Raw genomic sequence first — 22,933 nt, 5'->3', positions numbered from 1 at the left:
ATTTCTAATCTCATAGCGTTGTGGTCAGAAAAGATGCTTGATACAATTTCAGTTTTCTTAAATTTTCCAAGGTTTGATTTGTGACCCAAAATGTGATCCATCCTGGAGAACGTTCCGTGTGCACTTGATAAGAAAGTGTATTCTTCTGCTTTCAGGTGGAATGTCCTAAAAATATCAATTAAGTCTATCTTGTCTGTTGTGTCACTTAAAGCTTGTGTTTCCTTATTTATTTTCTGTCTGGATGATCTTTCTATTGGTGTAAGTGGGGTGTTAAAGTCCCCCACTTATTATTGTGTTACTATCGATTTCTCCTTTTATGGCTGTTAGCATTTGCCTTATGTACTGAGGTGCTCCTATGTTGGGTGCATAAATATTTATAATTGTTATGTTTTCTTCTTGGATCAATCCCTTGATAATTATGTAGTGTCCCTCCTTATCTCTTATAACAGTCTTTATTTTAAAGTCTATTTTATCTGATGTGAGTATTGCTACTCCAGCTTTCTTTTGATTTCATTTGCATGGAATATCTTTTTCCATCCCCTCACTTTCAGTCTGTACGTGTCCCTAGGTCTGAAGTGTGTCTCTTGTAGACAGCATATATAAGCGTCTTGTTTTTGTATCCATTCAGCCAGTCTGTGTCTTTTGGTTGGAGCATTTAATCCATTTACATTCAAGGTGATTATCGGTATGTATGTTCCTATTACCATTTTCTTAATTGATTTGGGTTTGTTTTTGTGCGTCTTTTTCTTCTCTTGTGTTTCCCGCTTAGAAAAGTTCCTTTAGCATTCGTTGTAAAGCTGGTTTGGTGTTGCTGAATCATCTTAGCTTTTGCTTGTCTGTAAAGCTTTTGATTTCTCCATCAAATCTGAATGAGATCCTTGCTGGGTAGAGTAATCTTGTAGGTTTTTCCCTTTCATCACTTTAAATATGTCCTGCCACTCCCTTCTGGCTTGCAGAGTTTCTGCTGAAAGATCAGCTGTTAACCTTATGGGGATTCCCTTGTATGTTATTTGTTGCTTTTCCCTTGCTGCTTTTAACATTTTTCTTTGTAATTAATTTTTGATAGTTTGATTAATATGTGTCTCGGAGTGTTTCTCTTTGGGTTTATCCTGTATCAGACTCTCTGCGCTTCCTGGTGTTGATTGACTATTTCCTTTCCCATGTTAGGGAAGTTTTCAACTATAATCTCTTCAAATATTTTCTCAGACCCTTTCTTTTCCTATTCTTCTTCTGGGACCCCTATAATTCGAATGGTGGTGTGTTTAATGTTGTCCCAGAGGTCTCCGAGACTGTCCTTAGTTCCTTTCATTCTTTTTTCTTCTGCTCCCTGGCAGTTATTTCCACCATTTTATCTTCCAGCTCACTTATCTGTTCTTCTGCCTCAGTTATTCTGCTATTGATTCCTTCTAGAGTATTTTTAATTTCAGTTATTGTGTTGTTCATCCTGGTTTGTTTGCTCTTTAGTTCTTCTACATCCTTGTTGAATGTTTCTTGTATTTTCTCCATTCTGTTTCTGAGATTTTGGATCATCTTTACTATCATTACTCTGAATTCTTTTTCAGGTAGGTTGCCTATTTCGTCTTCATTTATTTGGTCTTGTAGGTTTTTACCTTGCTTCTTTGTCTGTAACATTTTTTTTTTTTTTTTTCTTTTTTTGATGGGTGGGGCTGTATTCCTGTCTTACTGGTTGTTTGGCCTGAGGCGTCCAGCACTGGAGTTTGCAGGCAGTTGGGTGGAGCCAGGTCTTGGTGCCTAGATGAGACCTCCGGGAGGTCTCTAATGAGAAAATTGGTGCCTAGATGAGACCTCCGGGAGGTCTCTAATGAGAAAATTATTTTGAATTTTAAGTAAAGATTTTTAATCTGAGGCCAGATAGGTTTGAGCTATCAATACATCCCCTGAAAATACGTGCAAAGCGTTTTGTATTTTTTTCTGTGGAGGCGCTCCATAGTTTTCATCACTGAAAAAAAAAAAACATAAAAAAATCACTGCTCCAGTGGACTCACTCACAGAAGAAATAAATTAAGATGTGCTAATTAATGTTTACTATCAGGATTGACTCTGGTGCCCTTATTTGGTCCGTTCACCAGGTGATCATTTGTCACTTAGTCTTGAGGTAGGCATCTGAGGGAAGAGTGAGTCACAGCGAGGGGCGGGGTTGCAGAGTGGCACTCTCGCTCATCCACTTGATTTCAGTATGTTTGCCTGGTTAAGCTGATTTACACATTATATTGCTTAATTGTAATGAAAATGACCAAAAAAAAAAAAAAGAATGTGTATATATGTATAACTGAATCACTTTGCTGTACGGCAGTAATTAACACATTGTAAATCAACTATACTTCAATTAAATAAATAAATAAATAAAATTTTAAAATAATGAAAATCACCGTCACAGTATGGACTTGGCTTTTAAAAATTCCTGTGAAGGGACATCCCTGGTGGTCCAGTGGTTATGACTCCATGCTGCCAATGCAGGGGGCGTGGGTTCGATCCCTGGTTGGGGAACTAAGATCCCACATCCCATGCGTGGTGTGGCCAAAAAAAAAAATTCCTGTGAAGCAGCCAGATTGAATATAATATTAACAAAGTACATACGAACAAATGAGGATAAGATAGGGCTGGCACTTCTATGTTTGATATAGGCTCTTCATCAACCACATTGCAAGGTAAAAACAGTGACGGTCTATAATCAGGTCTGAGAATCAGCCAGAAACAATTGAACTTTTCAAGAATGCCACTTTAAAATCTAACTAAGTGTACCTTGAATTAAAATGTCAATTCAAGATAGTAGGAAGCCATGCAAATAATCAAGGCATCCTGATCACCTATGGTGGAGTATAAATTGGTTACAGCCACTTTGGAAAACTTTTTACCTACTGGCTCCAATCTTTGACATGCCCTCTGACCCAGTAATTCCAATTCTAAATATATACGGAAAGATATACATGTTTACCAAAAGAGATATGTATGTATGTTCCAAGCAGCATGTCATAAAAGTCAGGTACTAGAAACAATCCAAGTGTCCATTAACAGAATGGATCAATGGATTATGGTATATTCTTTCAGTGGACTACAACACAGCAATGAAATGAATTGCTGAATGACATAACATAGATCAGTCTTACAAACATGTTAAGCAAAAGCAGGCAGACAGGGCTTCCCTGGTGGCACAGTGGTTAAGAATCCATCTGCCAATGCAGGGGACATGGGTTCAAGCCCTGGTCTGGGAAGATCCCACGTGCCGTGGAGCAACTAAGCCCTGCACCACAACTACTGAAGCCCGCACGCCCTAGTGCCCCTGCTCTGCAACAAGAAAAGCCACCGCAGTGAGAAGCCCGTGCACCGCAACGAAGAGTAGCCCCTGCTCCGCAAGTAGAGAAAGCCCACGTGCAGTAGCGAAGACCCAACGCAGCCAAAAATAAATCAATAAATAAATTTATTTAAAAAAAAAAAAAGGCAGACACACACAAAAGAATACTATAGATCCTGTTTCCATGAAATTAAAAACAAAATTAATAAAAGTCAGTAGTGGCTGGAAGGAGTCACGCGGGGGCTTCGGAGTATTGGTATATTATAATTCTTAACTTGGCTGCTGGGAACATGGGTATGTTTACTTTGTGAACATTCAACCAGCTATGTACTTAGGATTTGTGTACATTTCTAACTATGTTATACTTCATTAAGAAGTATAATCTTTAAAAAAAAAAACAAAAAACTGTAAACATCCAGAAGAAAAAGATGTTTTTATACTGCTAATAAGGCCGAAAAACCAAATAATCAGTAAGTACTAATAAATAAAAATAATAATTTTTAAACTACCTTTATCTTCATCCTTAAGAAATTTATATTTTGAAAGTGTTATTATACATATTTTTTAGAAATGTGTGTATATAGTATAAGTAAATGTCTGGGGAGTGTACTCAGACATTCTTAATAGGGTGGACAATCAAAAAAGTTTAAAGAGCACTATCCTATGTTGTATTAGAAATGGGTTATGTCAAACATTAATGTGTTCCCTTTAGGGTTTTTATAAGGCTATGGTGCTAATTTACTAGGCTTTAAATTCATCTATGACTTAAACAGTTAGTAGGAAAAGTTAGTAGTGAAATTATATTTGTTCATTCAACAAACATTTACTGAGAACCTATTATGTGCACAGAAAAGACCAATAAAGGGTTTTACAACAGGTGTCTATTTTAACAGTAGAATCTAAAGGGAAATCTTAAATATTAACCAAATAATCTTGTCCATCTTGTTGTCAGCACCTTTGATTTAATCTTTATCTTACCTACTTATCTTTCTAATTGATTTTAAATCGTATTGCAATTTGAAGTGCACTATACCATGTTACTATTAATGGAAATTTCTTCTTCTATTTCCCCTTAGGTTTTGCGTCTGCTCGATGTCGTTGGTTTGCCTGAACTGGTTATTCAGTTGGCTACATCAGCAATAACTGAAGCAGGTGATGACTGGAAAAGTCAGGTAAGGACTAACTGTAATCTAGTTACTGCCCTTGAGGTTTATCATGGATGTGGTGTTTTAATTTCTATTGTTCTTTTTTCCCCTATGTTTGATACTTAGGCTACTTTAAGGACATGCATTTTCAAACATCATTTGGATTTAGGTCACAATAGCCAAGCATATGAAGCCTTAACCCAAATTCCTGATTCCAGCAGGTAATCAATCTCACAGTCTTATTTAGAGGAGGCAATTTACCAGCCCTGTGTAATCCACTAAGAAAATTTACCCTCCTATCCCTTTCTTTCCTTCTAGACAGTTAGATTGTTTACGGCAGCTGGTGGTGGTTCTTTGTGAACGCTCACAGCTACAGGATCTTGTGGAGTTTCCCTATGTGAATCTGCATAATGAGGTAATTTTATTTAATCCACTGATGACTGGACACAGCTGTGGTGGTTGTCATGCTTGCTACTAACTTTGATATCTGATTGCCTCCTTTAGGTTGTGGGAATAATTGAATCACGTGCAAGAGCTGTGGACCTTATGACTCACAATTACTATGAGCTTCTGTACGCCTTTCACATCTATCGTCACAATTACCGGAAGGGTAAGCAGTTGAAGCATACAGTCTTTGTGGAGGCAACCTTATCAGTTGTATCGTGTTTTACAAAAAATATTATCTGTTTGACTTACGTAATTTTTACCTTATTTTTACCATTGGACAAGTGTTCTCTACAGGCATTTGGGGAACTTATGTTTAAGTTCAAGATTAGCTTCACCTTTTTGTGGATTACCTGTTAGCCCTAAAGATAGGCACTTCTCGTGAATTCCCTGGTGGTCCACTGGTTAGAACTCCCCACTTTCACTGCCGAGGGCGCAGTTTCAATCCCTGGTCAGGGAACTAAGATCCCTATAAGCCACTCAGCGTGGCCAAAAAAAAAAAGGCGCTTCTCCCATTCTAGAACATTCCTGAGGCATTTCTAGTTAGATGGCATTCTGTGTGTATCTTCCATCTAATTTTATTTTTTATTATTTTTTTTTATATATTTTTTTTTTTGGCTGCATTGGGTCTTCATTGCTGCACACGGGCTTTCTCTAGTTGTGGCGAGCAGGGGCTACTTTTCATTGTGGTGTGCGGGCTTCTCATTGCGGTGGCTTCTCTTGTTGCAGAGCATGGGCTCTAAGCGTGCAGGCTTCAGTAGTTGTGGCGCACGGGCTCAGTAGTTGTGGCTCGAAGGCTCTAGAGTGCAGACTCAGTAGTTGTGGCGCACTGGCTTAGTTGCTCTGTGGCATGTGGGATCTTCCCGGACCAGGGCTCGAACCCGTGTCCCCTGCATTGGCAGGCGGATTCTTAACCACTGGGCCACCAGGGAAGTCCATTCCATCTAATTTTAAAAGAAATGTTATTTCACTAAAGGCACCTTGAATTCTTGTGGCTGGTTTTAAGTTCCTGTACCATTTTGCTATTGGCCTTTCTTTTCTCTTATTTTTGCTGATCCTTTTGAGAGTAAGTTGTGGACATCATGTCTCAGTACATAAATACTTGCATCTCAAGGACATTTCCTTATATAACCTCAATACAATTATCAAATTGAGAACATGTAACTAATTTTGTGAATTAAATGTAAATGTGGTGCTCTTATCTGATGTGCTATTCATATTTAAATATTGCCAAACATAATGGTTTTTTTTTAAATTTATTTATTTTTGGCTGCATTGGGTCCTCGTTGCTGTGTGCGGGCTTTCTTTAGTTGTGACGAGCAGGAGCTACTCTTTGTTGCCGAGCACGGGCCTCTCATTGTGGTGGCTTGTCTTGATGCAGAGCACGGACTCTAGGCGTGCGGGGCTCAGTAGTTGTGGCTCACAGGCTTCAGAGTGCAGGCTCAGTAGTTGTGGTGCATGGGCTTAGTTGCTCCACGGCATATGGGACCTTCCCGGGGCAGGGCCCAACCCCGTATCCCCTGCATTGGCAGGCGGATTCTTAACCACTGCACCACCAGGGAAGACCAATGATTTTTTTTAATAGTACATTTCTCCCATACTGTCCTCACCCCCTGATCTAGGATCACATCTTGCATTTAATTGTCCTGTTTAGTCTCCTTTAATCTGGAGCATTCTTTTAGCCTTTGCCTTTGATGACATTGATATATTTGAAGAAGAAAGGCCAGTCATTTTTGTAGAATGTTTCTAAATTTGGATTTGTATGATGACAATGAAGTCGTTATCAGGTCAGCTAAAATAAAGGGATTACATATCTGTTTTAAGATCATATTTTACAAGATGACCATTGTGGTTACCCTTTGGAACCTCTAACATTTTTATACCATTTTCACTCAGAATTTTTTATTAGGTTTCTTACTCATTTTCATTGGAAAGAATGGATGGAAGTAATTCATAGGCATGTTCTTAATATTCCTAATGGTAAAATAAATTTGCATATTCTTTTTCTTTTTTTTTTTTACATAAATTTATTTATTTATTTATTTATTTATTTTTGGCTGCGTTGGGTCTTCATTGCTACGCAGGCTTTCTCTAGTTGTGGCGAGCAGGGACTACTCTTCATTGCAGTGCGTGGGCTTCTCATTGCAGTGGCTTCTCTTATTGTGGAGCACGGGCTCTAGGCACATGGGCTTCAGTAGTTGTGGCTCATGGAATATGTTGCTCTGTGGCATGTGGATCTTCCTGGACCAGGGCTCAAACACGTGTCCCCTGCATTGGCAGGCAGATTCTTAACCACTGCGCCACCAGGGAAGTCCTGCATATTCTTTGAATAATACAAGAAAGGAAAAATAGATGATTCAAGATCTATTACTGCTTTCACAATGACAACATCCATTGCATCAACCTGATTAAGACCAGTTTAGCTAGATTAACGTTCAGGTCTTTCTGGAGCAAGGCTGTTTTTCTGACAAAATGTCTTACATATTGCAGGCACTCAAAAATATTTGTTGGGATGAAAAATAGTTTGATTTGATTTGGAAACTAAAAGGGAATTTTAAAATCTGTTTAGTTTCTGGAGTCCCATGCTGTCTCAGAACAATGTTTTTTCAATATTTCATTCAACCTATGTAACTAAAGCATTATAAAAATAAGAGTCTATGATCTTGGGGGACTTCCCTGGTGGCCCAGTGGTTAAGACTCCACACTTCCAATGCAGTGGGTGCAGGTTCAGTCCCCGGTCAGAGAATTAAGATTCCACATGCCACATGGCGCAGCCAAAAAAAAAAAAAAAGAGTTTATGATTTGGACAGAGCACCCAAATCCTAGGTGGGGAATAGATGACAATATGGCTGAGACTAGTTCTCTGTACTGTCTGGGAATGTAGTATCTAAACATCAAAAGTAACATTTTAGATGTTTGGGGTGTTTTTTGTTTTTTTTTTTTGGTGGTGGTGGTGAAGTACATATACATAAACTTTACTATCTTAACCATTTTTATGTATTTAGTAGTGCTAAGTACCTTCACATTACTGCGTAACCAACCTCCAGAACTCTTTTCATCTTGCAAAATGGAAACTATACTCCTTAAACAACAGCTTCCCATTCCCTCCTCCCCCATCCCCTGACAACCACCATTCTATTCTCTGTCTATAAATTTGGCTACCAGAATCATATAGTATTTGACTTTTGTGACAGACTTATTTCACTTAGCATAAAGTCTTTAAGGTTCATCCATGTTGTAGCAAGTGTCAGAATTTATAATATTCCATTGTATGGATATATCACATTTTTCTGGAAACTTGGATGTTTCCATCTTTTGCCTGTTGTGAATAATACTGCTAGGAACAAGGATGTACAAATAATTCTTCAAGACTCTGCTTTCATTTTTTTTTTGGGGGGGGGGTGGGTATATACCCAAAAGTGGAATTGATGAATTATAAGGTAATTCTATTTTTACTTTTTTGAAGAACTGCCGTACTGTTTTCCACAGTGGCTATACCAGTTTACATTCCCTGCAGCACTACACAAGGGTTCCAATTTTTCCACATTCTCACCAGCACATGATTTTTTGTGGTTTTAAGTTAAACTCAATTTTGTTTTAAATTTTAATGTTTGATAAGTGTAACAAACTCTCTGTGTATCTCTAAAGAGATATATTTTTGAAATTGTAATATCTATTATTGCCTCATAGCTGGCACAGTGATGTTTGAGTACGGAATGCGTCTTGGCAGAGAGGTTCGAACTCTCCGGGGACTTGAGAAGCAAGGCAACTGTTATCTGGCTGCTATTAATTGTTTACGCCTTATTCGCCCAGAATACGCATGGATTGTTCAGCCAGTATCTGGTGCAGTGGTATGAAAACTTTCCATCCTGGAATTTGGGGATCATTTATTTGGTTTGGTCCTTTGAAAACTATTACCTCATTTTGCTTCATTTCATTTAAAATTTCCACTGGGATATTTGTGGACTTAATATATTTTTGTAGCAATTCATTTGTTATATGTTACTACCCCTTTAGTTTCCAAGTTCAGAATTATTGTAGGAATAAGTGTAACAGAGTGGTTTTGGAGTTAGACAACCTAACTTCAGGCAAATTACTTAATCTTTTACTGTCCAGTTAGCCTCTTGCATAAAATAGGGATGATGATAATAATAATGTCTACCTTATAGGATTGTTTGGGTATTAAATGAGATAATTCATGTAGAGTGCTTAGAACAGTGACCGTGCCTGGCCTGCAGAAAGTGCTCAGTAAATGGCAGCTGCTTTTATTTCATTCATTTTTGTTAATTTAATCTATTGTTACTATTTTAGGGGAGGCGAACCATGAGTTGTTTTTTTTTTGGCATGCTGATGGGGTCATATATTCCCAGCTACTTGTATTGTATAGTTCCTGAATGTACTATGCTTTTTCCGAGGGTTATGGGTAGAGAATGTAAGTCTGAAACCAAGGAAAGTCAAGTGGTTTACATGGAGATCAAATCTGTGTCCTTGGACTCAGTAACATATTTTAGCTAAGTAAGCCAAGTTGGCAAACAACTCCATTTCTTTGTCTAGTAGTTACAGTACTTTTGTGAGAAGAGCTGTGCTAGTTGAAATAAACATAATTTACGTTGAGAGAATTTGAGCCTGAAAGCTCTGGATCATAGTTAATGGGGAAAAAAAGGGTATATATTAAAAATGAAAAAAATAAAATAGAAAAAAATATAAAAGTTCCCACACACACACAAAAATGATATGAAAATAAAATACTGATTTTTCAGGGACTTCCCCAGCGGTCCAGTGGTTAAGACTCTGTGCTTCTACCACAGGGGCACGAGTTCAATCCCTGGTCAGGGACTATGATCCCACATGCCACACCATGCAGCCAAAAAATAAAATTAATTTTTAAAAAAACCCTAATTTTTCAGTTATATCTCTTGTTTTGTCTTTTCAGTATGATCGCCCTGGAGCATCCCCTAAGAGGAATCATGATGGAGAATGCACAGCTGCCCCAAGTAAGTCAAGGATCTCATGCAGATTCTTTGCTGAAGAGCAATTATATTGTTATATTATAGTAGTATTATTTATATTTATTTTTTGTATAGTAGTTGTAATACTATGTATAATTATATTGTAGTATATTGTATATGTATGGTAGTTATATTATTAAAATATTGTAAAGTTCCTTCTTGGTAGTTTATTTTCAGTATTCTGCTAAAGGTTGTCTGGTAGCTCTTTGAAAACTTTGTATGCCTGTATGGGAAATGAAAATGCTTAAAAAAGAGTGTGTGTGTGTGTGTGTGTGTGTGCATTTGTTGTTTGTTGTGTTTAAATCAGCTTAGTACCAAACGTTTTTTTATCAGGCTCCTTTGGTATCACCATGGAGGCATGATTTCCTTCCTTAAAGAGCCTGGGCTCTAGAGTCAGGCACAGCTGGTTTTAATTCTGCCTCTCACTTTGGGCACGCTCCTTTCTTACTGATGAAGATAGCAGTGTTCCACAGTTGTAAGAGTTAATTGAAATTATTTGTGAAAGGCCTTGCAAGCACCTCCTCTTCTGCAGCTGTTGTCATTAGAGTCCTTTGATTTGACTCAGCTGTAGTGTGAGACCGGGATGTTGCTTTATTTTTCAAGTTAGCTTTTATTGAACCCCTTGTTTTCTCCCCACCTTCATGAAATTACACCTGAATGGTACTTAATTTTTAGTGGAAATTGACAGGTTGAGTTAGTCTCATAGGCACTTCTTTGTACTTTGGGAATTGAAAATGTTTTTCTTTGGCTTATAGCAAATAGACAAATTGAAATCCTGGAACTAGAAGATCTGGAGAAAGAGTGTTCCTTGGCTCGCATTCGCCTCACTCTAGCCCAGCATGATCCCTCAGCAGTCGCGGTTGCAGGTAGGCATGCAGCACCAACAGCACATTTTAGGGCCGGGCAGTGGACATAGTATACTAGATGGGTATTAAAGCGTGTCATTGTTATTCTGAGGTATTCATCAAGGAAGCAGTCTTTGGGTTCAGTTCATTTCCATATGCCATTGGGTGCACTAAATAGCTCTTTTCCATTTCCGCAGGAAGTTCGTCAGCAGAGGAGATGGTCACTCTCTTGGTTCAGGCTGGCCTCTTCGACACTGCCATATCACTCTGCCAGACTTTTAAGCTTCCCTTAATGCCAGTCTTTGAGGGACTTGCTTTCAAGTATGTATGAAATTGTCTTTCTGTAATCTTAATTTTCTAATGCGAAAATACTCCACTGTTGCTTAGTGTGAAGCAGTAGTCACACGAGCCGGTACCCTACAGGCCTGCTTTAAAGAACAGTTTCTGTGTAATCCGCACAATGATTTTTTTTTTTTTTTTTTTTTTTTGAATCTTGATTTATAGCTTCTTTTGAGAAATCAGATCTGGCATTCCTGAGCCCACATGGCCACATGACAGTAGATAACCTGGGTTAAATAGTGGTGTCCGTTTAGATAAGGCATATGTTCTCTTCAATCCTTTAGGACATCTAGTGGCCCCTGCAAACATTGTTAAAAAGTACTTCTTATTGAAGTTACATTATACCTAAATATTAGTCAAGTTGTTTGTGAGTTAGAAATAAACCATCAGATTTTTTTTTTTTTTTTTTTAATTTATTTTTGGCTGCGTTGGGTTTTCTTTGCTGCACGCGGGCTTTCTCTAGTTGCAGCGAGCGGGAGCTACTCTTCGTTGCAGTGAGCAGGCTTCTCATTGCGGTAGCTTCTCTTGTTGCAGAGCATGGGCTCTAGGCGCATGGGCTTCAGTAGTTGTGGCACGTGGGCTCAATAGTTGTGGCTTCCAGGCTCTAGAGCGCAGGCTCAGTAGTTGTGGCGCACGGGCTTAGTTGCGCCACGACATGTGGGATCTTCCCTGACCAGGGCTTGAACCCATGTCCCCTGCATTGGCAGGCAGATTCTTAACCACTGCGCCACCAGGGAAGCCCACCATCAGAATTTTTCATCATCAATTTTCTCTTGTAAGTAAATAATCTCAACACTTATTGATGGCCTTGTGGGTCATCCAGTTGTGTGGCTGTGAGGAGAGGGAAGAGCCAGTACCCCAGGGTGAATTTAGTAATAGACTAGAGCTAAAGTTGTCATCTCGTCTCCAATTTCAGTAGCAAAATAATGTGGTGCTTTTCAGCAAATTAATTTACTCTTTGTGGAACCATTTTCATTGCAGATGCATCAAATTGCAGTTTGGAGGAGAGGCAGCCCAAGCAGAAGCCTGGGCCTGGCTAGCAGCCAATCAGCTCTCATCAGTCATCACCACTAAGGAGTCTAGGTACAGCCCTAGTCTTCATCCAACCCTGCAAGGGCTTACCCTCCATATCCTTCCCCAGTGTCTACCTGAGTGTACCTCAGTGTCTTCAGAATCCTTCTCTAACAACCCTAACCCTCAGTAAACTTCCCTTTCCTGAATTGCATTTATAATTTGTATTATGCAGCTTAGCACTTTAGAATTATAGCATTTTACAGTCTTGAAGTCCTCTGACATTATTTTTCTAACCCTAAATTAACACCAGAATTACTATCAAAATACAGATTACAAGATATCACCCTAATCTTCTAAATCAGAACTACTGCATGATTCTAATGCTTGATCAGGTTTGGAAATAGTGGTCTGAGCCAATTTCCTTGTTTTAGAAATCTGGAACAAACAAGTAAAGTGAATTGTTTAGTTGAGTTAATATGCGGTTATTGGGAAATACAAGAATCCAAGTCATCTAGTTTCTAGTACCACCCCTAAGTCACATTGGCCCTAATAATGTTAGTTGTCATTTAGCTGTATTATCAATTCTGTTGTGAGTGTCTAAAGATTTTTTCCTTGTAAATACATGTTTTGAATGGTACTATAATTATTAAGAATCTGGAACTCATAAGTCCTTTCTCCTTTTATCAAGTGCTACAGATGAAGCATGGAGGCTATTATCAACTTACCTGGAAAAGTACAAAATCCAGAATAACTTATATCACCACTGTGTAATCAACAAGCTCTTGTCTCATGGAGTGCCTCTGCCTAACTGGCTTATAAACAGTTATAAGGTAAGTGGTATCTTAACTTGTAGAGAGTAAGAACCTGGTCTTTATCGTCCTGAATACCTTCATGAGATGATTAAAAAGGAAAAGATAGAGTGACAATTTATGGAAATATACCGACTTATATACTTACAGCTTCTCAGTCTTAGCTAAAAACATTAAGAACAGTTTACTTCAGTCCTGTGAAGTACTGGGTGTTTAGATTTAAAGTTCTCCGTGTTGGTGATTAAGTTAATGCATGCTTGTGTGCTCACTGAACAATGAGTATGTATTTAGAACAATGAGTATATATGGGACACAGCGTTCACTATTCATTACTCAAAAAATTCACAGGAGTGAGTGGAATTCTTTTCAAATTCTGCAACAGTGTTTCTTTCAGTTTCTGTCAAAATTGGGTCCTTGGGCCACCTGCATTAAATTATTTTGATGGTGGGCTTCTTCAAAATATAGATTCCTGGGCTCCATCCCAGACTTACAGAATCAAATTACCTTGGAGTTGGGATCCAGGATCTATATTTTAACAAGGTCATGATTTGATTTGATGCATGCTAAGTTTGAGAACTACTGTACCTGAAATACATTGGGCACAATAGGAAAAGAGAATATAAAGCTTAAGATCAAGAAAGTTAACCTGTTTTTTTTAAGTTAGAAAGTAGAGAAGGCAGCTAAGATGGTAAAAGTTAAGATTGTGATCAAATCAGAATATAGAAAGCATAACTGACATAATTAGGAGAGCCCTTCCAAACTGAGGCTGTATCACTTTTCTCTCACCCTGAGTTAAATACAAATGTAATTCAAGCATTTAAAGTTGGTGATTCTTTTAACTTCTTTCTCATTTGTCATTCATATGTTTCTGAGAATTAATGTGACTATGTTATCTCTGGTACTCACCATTTCTGAGAAGGTTTGTTGACTTTTACTACTGTGGAAATGAAGTAGGAAAGAATTCAAAGGTGTCTTAGATCACAGAAAAGGTGAGGAAGGCCACTTAACAGAAAGGGCCTCACAAGGTGCCCAGAGGTAACTGGGCTCTTGGGAATCCGACCCTCATCCCAAGATAAGTAAACCAAGGTGTTCGTTTATTTATAATGAAAAGTATAAATGCCAGGGAATCAGACACTCAACATCCTTTTGTCCATGCCCAGGTAAGATGGATGTTGGTAAATGTTCTTAATTACTAACTTTTTACAGAAGGTTGATGCTGCTGAGTTGCTCCGTCTCTACTTAAACTATGACCTTTTAGAAGAAGCTGTGGATTTGGTTTCAGAATATGTGGATGCTGTATTGGGAAAAGGACATCAGTACTTTGGAATTGAGGTAGGCTTGTATCCACATTTCCTTTTAATTATGTATTATCACACTTTCCTTTTCCAAAGTTTTTTCAGATAATTTACATCTAAATTTCAGACTGGAAATAGTATCGTTCATTGACAATTTAGAGAAGAGTTTTGTTCAATGTGTTTATCCTTAATCAGCCTTAGCCCTACTTTAAGATAAAAGATGATATGAATTTAAAAATACATTTGATTTAACTAAGAAAAGGACCAGTTCCCCAGTTGAAAAGAGATGGGGGGTTCCAGTCATGTACCGTGTGCACACGTGTATGTGCGCACATGCATGCATACACACACAATTTCTTGTTAAAAAAAGTAAAGCATTTCATGTTACCAAATCCTGTGGAAGTAGCTACCCAGAAGAAATGGTCCACTTTTCAGATTTTCTTCAAATAATAGATATTTTTCTTTTCAGTTTCCACTGTCTGCAACAGCTCCAATGGTGTGGCTCCCATACTCTTCCATTGATCAGCTTCTCCAGGCTCTGGGAGAGAACAGTGCCAACAGTCACAACATTGCAGTGAGTAAATCCTCTCCTGAGGCATTTTGTATAAGCCCTTGCACTAGCAGTTACACCTTAAAGCTTGCTTTTCTGGTTCTCAAAGATTAAGGAGAGGGCAGAAGCCATTTATTGCCCTTCACATGCTGCCCAATCCCTTTATGAGATGATTAGTTAAATCAGATATAACCTCTCTGGTTCTGGGAAGAGAGCTAATAAAGCTTTTATTAAAAATACTGGTGTGATTTGCATATTTAGAAATTGGTTAGGAAAACAGGGTTGGAGTATTGTATATAGCAGAAAAGTCCAGTTATATCAGTGGAGTCACAGAGCAGACTCCTATACTGAATGGTGGTTAAATGAAGCACAATGGCTAACAACTTTATTAGGGGAAATCTGGTTGCTGAAGTCAAAGTGATTGATAACTTTAGGCTTTTTCAGTCCTTGACCTATTCTCCAATGATTCCCTTCTTTTCTCCTACAGCTGTCCCAGAAAATACTTGACAAATTGGAGGACTACCACCAAAAAGTTGATAAGGCAACACGGGATTTATTATATCGTCGGAACTTGTGATCTGGATGGTTGCCCAGCCTTTGTAACTGCTTGGTGCCTCTTAGGGCTTAAGACTTTACCCAACAGGAAACCTGTACTCCAGGCCGGTTTTTATACCTGTAAATGATGTGTACAACAGCCAAGTCTGCATTCTGCACAAGAAAGAAGGGCAGATGAGTCACAGGACCTGTGCTTGCTGGTGGTGCTAACACACAGTTTCTGGTTTTCAACCTTGGTCTCAGACAGCTGCTTTTGTATATGATTCACAAGCTTTTTTAGAGTTTATATTTTTTTAAACTACCGAAGACATTCTTTATCTGCAAATTAAAACCCACCTACACTTTCCAAAACAGCTGATGATTGTTGGTTCGTTGTAGCTGACCACCAAAAGCAGTCACTGCAAATCCTTTCATTCTTCCCTATCACTTTTTGTATTTCAATGGAATTATTTTGGTCCAGAACTGACATGTATTTTCTGTATTGCAGACAGAGGCTAATGATTTTGCATACCCTTTTCATTATTTATTGTGGAGTTTTTTTATGATCTTCAATAAAGTATTAAGTAATTTGCCTAGATTAAGCCTAACGTGATGACCAGCTGTTAAGGAAGATATCTTTTTTTTTTTTTTTTTAAAGGAAGATATCTTGAATCTGGTTCTGAGGCTAAAGTGGAATAAACTCTTAGCTAAGAAAAAATTGAAAATTTATCATCTGTAAAAGTAATAGATTTTCAAAGTAAATTCCATTAACCTCTATGATTTATGATAATCAAGCCGGACTTGATCATACAGGCAGTCTAATAATGTATTGGACCAAAATATAAACTTTCCTGGTCAGATTCAGAGGCATTCATGGCTACAAATTTGGGGGGGACATGAAAAAATAAACTCTTGAATTTTATTCTGTATATTAAAATTTATCTTTTAAGGAAACCATCTGTATAGTACTTGCTTGTATGCCCTTTGATCTTCCTTGAGTTTTTCATAAGCATTTAATTTTTATGTCAATACCATATTTACATTATATATTTTAAATAACAATGTGAGTTTCCCTGTGGTACTATTATTGGTAGATATTGCGGTATGTGACTCTTTTTTCACATTATCTCTGCCATGATTAATGCGAAGTGTTTGATGCAATTAGGGGCTGCAAGAGGTCTTGCCTTTCCAGCTCCATAAACTTGTGGCTTCCAACTGTAGCAAGAAATATATTTTGACCTGTATACACATATATAACCAAGAGAAAGCTTTCACAAAATATGTATCCTCACTTGATATATTTTCATGAGTGACTAATGGATGATAACCTACAGCCTGAAAAATTTCAAACCCTGTTGTAGCCATTTCTGAAAGATAAGAAGTAGCTCAAGACTGGCCCTGTTGCAGAAAGCTGTTCATTTGCATTGTTGATCAAAGCAGTGGTTTCCATGGTGGCAGTTCATAAGACACTGACCAGCTTTTCCTGTCCTCACTGTTTTGGTTCAAGACCTAGAACTCATGCTGGAGCCAGCCCAGCTCTTCTGTCAATTTTCTTCTACCTTCCTCACTTTGAAATCCAACCAGAACAGAAAGAAGGAGCCCACATTCTTTCACTTCACTTTTCTCATCACTTTGAGTCCGCAGTTTTGTTTTCTGGACCATGTGATGTATTAATAGCATTGTCTTTCCTCGTGTTTTCCAACTCTGGCAATTTTCTGATTACAAATTGTTATTAAAAGGGGTCCCTTCTTTTTTAGTGCTTAACTACCATTAAATAAAGGTGTGACTCTTGGAGGAAAACTTCATAGTTCTTAAATAATTTAGCATAATGTAACTAGTAAGGTTACACCTTTCCAGCCTGTGACAGTAAAAGTAGGTACCATTTCTGTTAATAATAGAATTTATGGCACACAGAGTTTCATATTGACCATTCTTACCAAGTTTATTGCTATGATTTTTGTGATCTAAGAAAGCTCATTTGTTCTACAGAGCCGCCCATCAGTGAACACATTCTAAGTAACAGAATTAACCTAATTTACCTCAACCTGATAATACTTTTTTTTTCTACTAGAACACAGTACATATTATAGAAAATTCTAACATTTCTTTTAATCTTCACAGCTCTTTCCAATTTTGTACCTAAAAACAAAGATAGTCCTGCATTATTTTTTAATATAATCAGCTCATCATTAACCCTAAGCCACAAGAATATACCTTTCTGTGTCTGCACAGAACTCCAACATCAAAAGACATTTATTGTTCAAATGACCTATGCCAGTTTCTAGAGACTAAAAGTAGGTATTTCTTCCAGTAAATGAGGCTTCGTGGTTTAAATGAACTTCCATGAAACACACAAGGTCAAATAATGTGGTGTAATAAAGAGTATATCTGGTCTTCTTCCCCTATTCCTGGCATAGAGATTATAGAACCCTTGTAGTTTCCTGAGTGAAAGAAGTCTTTGTTATGCTAATAAGGTGACTCTTGGCAGGGGGGCCCTTAGATAGCTTCAGGATAGGGCTAGTCCCTAGGAAGACCCACTCTGTGATGGTGAATATAGGGTTGGAACTTGGGGCCAGAAGGACAGGGCAGGGTGCTTGAGATTGAGTTCAGTCACAGTCACAGTGGCCAGTGAGTCAATCAACCATGCCTATGTAATCAAGTCCCAGTAAGAACTGGACACCAAGGCTGAATAGAGCTTCCTGGTTGGAGAACACATTAATGTGTTGGGAGGGTGACATGATGACTCCACAGAGAGACAGCATGGGAGCTCTGTGCTCCCTCCCACACCTCACCTTGTATCTTTTTTTTTTTAATAAATATTTATTTGGCTGCGCCAGGTCTTAGTTGTGGCATGTGGGATCCTCATTGCCGCGTTCAGGATCTTTTAGTTGCAGCATGTGGGATCCAGCTCCCTGACCGGGATTGAACCTGCGCCCCCTGCATTGGGAACGCAGAGTCCCAACCACTGGACCACCAGGGAAGTCCCTCACCTTGTGTCCTTTATAATAAACTGGAATCAGAAGTATAGTGCTTTCCTGAGTTCTGTGAATGCTTCTAGAGAATTAAAAAATGTGAGGAGGTCATGGGAACCCCTGATATTATAGCCAGAAAAAAGTGTGAGTGGCATGGGGACCTCATGTGGAGCTGGCTTCTGTAGTAAGGGCAGTCCTGTGTGGGACTGAGCCCTTAAACCTGATGTTAACTCCTGGGGGTTATCCTCAGAATTGAATTGATCAAAGTACACCCAGTTGGCAGTGAGACAATAAATGACTGTTGACCTAAAAAAAATATACTGCCAGTTATTTCTCCAGCAAAGATAGATTTATTCGGAATCATCAGACAATTGCAATCCAGGGTCTTGCAACCATGGCATGCCATATGCAAGGCCCCCCAGGGCAAGGGAAGGAGCCGGGGAAGTTGGGAGAGCTATAGTAAACAAAGCACGTGGCTTTTCATTGGCTGAGTCCTTGACAGGAAAGAAGAATTTTCTTCCTATTGAGCTCTGCTATCATCCCAGGGCATGAGAGCTCCCAGTCCTAGTCTCCCAAGACTATTTAATTGAGGTTTCTTTTTTTTTTTTTTTTTAATTTATTTATTTTTGGCTGCGTTGGGTTTTCGTTGCTGCACGCTGGCTTTCTCTAGTTGTGGCGAGCGGGGCCTACTTTTCGTTGCGGTGAGCGGACTTCTCATTGCGGTGGCTTCTTTTGTTGCAGAGCACGGGCTCTAGGCGCACGCGCTTCAGTAGCTGTGGCATGCAGGCTTAGTTGTGGCTCGCGGGCTCTAGAGCGCAGGCTCAGTAGTTGTGGCACATGGGCTTAGTTGCTCCGCGGCATGTGGGATCTTCCCGGTCCAGGGCTCGAACCCGTGTCCCCTGCATTGGCAGGTGGATTCTTAACCACTGTGCCACCAGGGAAGCCCGAGGTTTCTGTTTATTATTTTTTACATGATAAAATTTAGATGAATTAACACACACAACCATAAAACTTCATTCTACACTGCTGAAGCTGGGACTTCTGTGGACAGTCTTCCTTTGCAGCATACCTCATGTTGAAGTTCCAAAAGCCAGAGCTTTAATATGGATTAGGAAGGTTGGCTTTTGAAATCAACATCAAATACAGAGTAAAGACATCGCCCACCAGTTGTGATTATAACAAAATATATTTGAAAATGCATGTTTATTTAAATGATTGTTCTTCCCAGGTTTCACTTGTCAAATGTAAGCTCTGATCATTTGATTTTACTAAAGCAACATTATCACCACAACCAAAACATCCTCAGTAATTCCAGAGCTGTTTAGGTCCCTGGCAATCAAAGAGCAGGCCTAATTTTTCTTTAAAGGGAGCGACTGACCATGTTTACTCACTCTGTGTGGAGACATAGTCAAACGTTCCTGTAAAACGCCAGATAATAAGTAGTTTAGGTTTTGTAGTCTACACAGGTCTCTGTCACATATTCTTTTTTTTTAATTGATTAATTTATTTATTGAAGTATAGTTGATTTACAATGTTGTGTTAATTACCGCTACACAGCAAAGTGATTCAGTTATACATACATATATATATATACATATATACATATACACATTCTTTTTTTATATTCTTTACCATCATGGTTTATCACAGGATTTTTTTTTTTTTTTTTGGCTGTGTTGGATCTTCGTTGCAGTGCACAGCCTTCTCATTGCAGTGGCTTCTCTTGTTACGGAGTACAGGCTCTAGGTGCAAGGGCTTCAGTCATTGCAGCACACGGGCTCAGTAGTTGCAGCACGCCGTCCCCAGAGCACACGGGCTTCAGTAGTTGCAGCATGTGGGTTCAGTAGCCATGGCACACAGGCTTAGTTGCTCCGCGGCATGTGGGATCTTCCCGGACCAGGGCTTGAACCCGTGTCCCCTGCGTTGGCAGGTGGATTCTTAACCACTGCGCCAGCAGGGCAGTCCTCTGTCACACATTCTTTTTTGTTTTGTTTTGTTCGTTCAACCTTTTAAAAGGTAGGCCTGGGATTTCCCCAGCGGTCCAGTGGTTAAGACGCCATGCTTCCACTACAGGGGACGTGGGTTCAATCCCTGGTTGGGGGAAGTGGCGGAAGTAAGATCCCACATGCCATGCAGCACAGCCAAAAAAAATTTTTTTTTTAGTAAATAAATAAAAAGCAGGTGTAATTTAGCCATGATTTGTCCATTCTTGGTTCAGATCCTAATACCTTCTCTGAGGCCAAAAACAGCAAAACGTGTCTCTAAAGCCAGTGGTTCTCAACCCTGGTTAAGCATTAAAATAAAGAGCTTTTTAAAATAAAATTGATATGAGCCCTGCACTCTCACCCCTGATTCAGATTCTTATATTGCTTTAATTCCCTCCAGATGGTTCTCTAAACAGCCGGGGTCGAGAACCCTGGCTACAAACATTAACAGCTACCTCCAGAAATGTAAATTTCCCCCAAGGAAAACAGCCTTTCACATTTCTATGCATTGTGGTTTAGCTCATAATCTCAACTTGTTTACAGCCAGTTTTATAATAGGATCTGGACTTTCATGTAAACAAAATGCTCATTAGTAGTAATAATAGCTACTATAGAATAATTGCTTATTTTGTTCCTGGCTGCATTGCAAAGAGCTGAAAACTATGATGTAATTTAAACTTCACAACAACTCTATGGATACTGTCACTAACATTTTACAGTTGCAGAAACAAGTTTAGGGATGTTAAGAAACTTGTCATAGGGCTTCCCTGGTGGCACAGTGGTTAAGAATCTGCCTGCCAATGCAGGGGACACGGGTTCGAGCCCTGGTCCGGGAAGATCCCACATGCCGTGGAGCGACTAAGCCCGTGCACCACAACTACTGAGCCTGTGCTCTAGAGCCCGCGAGCCACAACTACTGAGCCCGCACGCCTAGAGCCCATGCTCTGCAACAAGAGAAGCCACCGCAATGAGAAGCCCGCTCACCACAACTAGAGAAAGCCCACGCACAGCGACGAGACCCAACACAGCCAAAAATAAATAAATAAAATAAATAAATTTGTTTTAAAAAAAGAAGAAACTTGTCATAGCAATCACATCTGGAAGGTGCTGGAGTTGAGTTTTGAATCCAGATGTTTGGCTTCAAAACTCCTATGTACAACTACTGTATTTCAACGCTTCTTTTAATAAATAAATCAGAAAAAAAGAAAGGAAGAGAGAAAGAAATCACTGGGGACAGCTTCAAAACAGCATATTCTCCCCTGATTCTAGCTGTTATTTTTTCAGAAGTCTTGGGAGTCTAATCTCAAAACACTCTAATCCAGATATTCCTCCCATAGGTAAGAAAAGGAAAGAACTCTTGCTACTTATTTCTAGTTTGTATATATTCATGCACTATATTCATTCAAAAATTGAGTGCTTGTGTTCCAGAAAGTGCACTTCAATACTGGGAACAAAACAGACAAGTCACTGCTTTCATGGCTTTTGCACTCAGCAACCAATTTAAGGGTTCATCTATAAATGAGGAATATGATCTATAAATTAGGAATAATGATATCTACCCTGTAAAGTTGTTGTGAGAATCAAATGCAATTCTACATATAAAGTCCTTAGACGGTATCTGACACATAGTAAGTGGTCAATAAATGTTACGTATTATTAGCATGCTCTAGCAAGAACTGAGTGAGCGCTGGGAATATAAAAATATATTCCACTGGGGACCTCCCTGGCTGTCCAGTGGTTAAGACTCTGAGCTTCCAATGTAGGGGGTGTGGGTTCAATCCCTGGTGGGAGGCGCGGCCAAAAATATACCACTGAATTTTTTTTTTTTTTTTAAGCATCTTTATTGGAGTATAATTGCTTTACAATGGTGTGTTAGTTTCTGCTTTATAACAAAGTGAGTCAGTTATACATATACATATGTTCCCATATCTCCTCCCTCTTGCATCTCCCTCCCTCCCACCCTCCCTATCCCACCCCTCTAGGTGGTCACAAAGCACCAAGCTGATCTCCCTGTGCTATGCGGCTGCTTCCCACTAGCTACCTATTTTACATTTGGTAGTGTATGTATGTCCATGCCACTCTCTCACCCTGTCACATCTCACCCCTCCCCCTCCCCATATCCTCAAGTCCATTCTCTAGTAGGTCTGTGTCTTTATTCCTGTCTAGCCACTAGGTTCTTCATGACCTTTTTTTTTTCCCTTAGATTCCATATATACGTGTTAGCATACTGTATTTGTTTTTCTCTTTCTGACTTACTTCACTCTGTATGACAGACTCTAACTCCATCCACCTCACTACAAATACCTCCATTTCATTTCTTTTTATGGCTGAGTAATATTCCATTGTATATATGTGCCACATCTTCTTTATCCATTCATCCGATGATGGACACTTAGGTTGCTTCCATGTCCTGGCTATTGTAAATAGAGCTGCAATGAACAGTTTGGTACATGACTCTTTTTGAATTATGGTTTTCTCAGGGTATATGCCCAGTACCACTGGATTTCTTAAACTCAGTTTAGAAGTGGGAGACGGGTATCAACGGTAAGTCAAGTTGCTAGGGAGGGGCTCAGCATTGAGATAAAAGGTTCAGAGATGTTATGCCTGCAATGGGTCTTGAGGAAGTAAAGTAATTTTGTCACGCGATGCCGTAGTTTTTCCAACTAGTGTGAAGGAATA

General features: G+C 39.1%; 1 protein-coding gene across 1 annotated transcript in view; it reads left to right on the top strand.

Annotated features, from left to right (window-relative positions):
* The window catches only part of NUP160 (nucleoporin 160), a 50,714-nt gene extending 34,764 nt beyond the window's left edge, over nt 1–15,950 (top strand). Inside the window, exons 24-36 of the mRNA XM_061203326.1 lie at nt 4,390–4,485; nt 4,585–4,679; nt 4,777–4,873; nt 4,963–5,068; nt 8,593–8,753; nt 9,836–9,896; nt 10,667–10,777; nt 10,954–11,077; nt 12,077–12,178; nt 12,798–12,939; nt 14,125–14,250; nt 14,683–14,787; nt 15,251–15,950. Coding sequence (XP_061059309.1) covers nt 4,390–4,485; nt 4,585–4,679; nt 4,777–4,873; nt 4,963–5,068; nt 8,593–8,753; nt 9,836–9,896; nt 10,667–10,777; nt 10,954–11,077; nt 12,077–12,178; nt 12,798–12,939; nt 14,125–14,250; nt 14,683–14,787; nt 15,251–15,340 — 1,416 coding nt within the window. The 3' untranslated portion in view covers nt 15,341–15,950. The remainder of the gene's footprint in view (nt 1–4,389; nt 4,486–4,584; nt 4,680–4,776; nt 4,874–4,962; nt 5,069–8,592; nt 8,754–9,835; nt 9,897–10,666; nt 10,778–10,953; nt 11,078–12,076; nt 12,179–12,797; nt 12,940–14,124; nt 14,251–14,682; nt 14,788–15,250) is intronic.
* The last annotated feature ends 6,983 nt before the right edge of the window (nt 15,951–22,933 follow it).

The sequence above is a fragment of the Eubalaena glacialis genome, chromosome 10 (assembly GCF_028564815.1).
Source record: "Eubalaena glacialis isolate mEubGla1 chromosome 10, mEubGla1.1.hap2.+ XY, whole genome shotgun sequence".
In the NCBI taxonomy this organism is placed as follows: Eukaryota; Metazoa; Chordata; class Mammalia; order Artiodactyla; family Balaenidae; genus Eubalaena; species Eubalaena glacialis.
The sequence above is the reverse complement of the archived record's forward strand: the minus strand, read 5'-3'. Positions and strand labels throughout refer to the sequence as shown.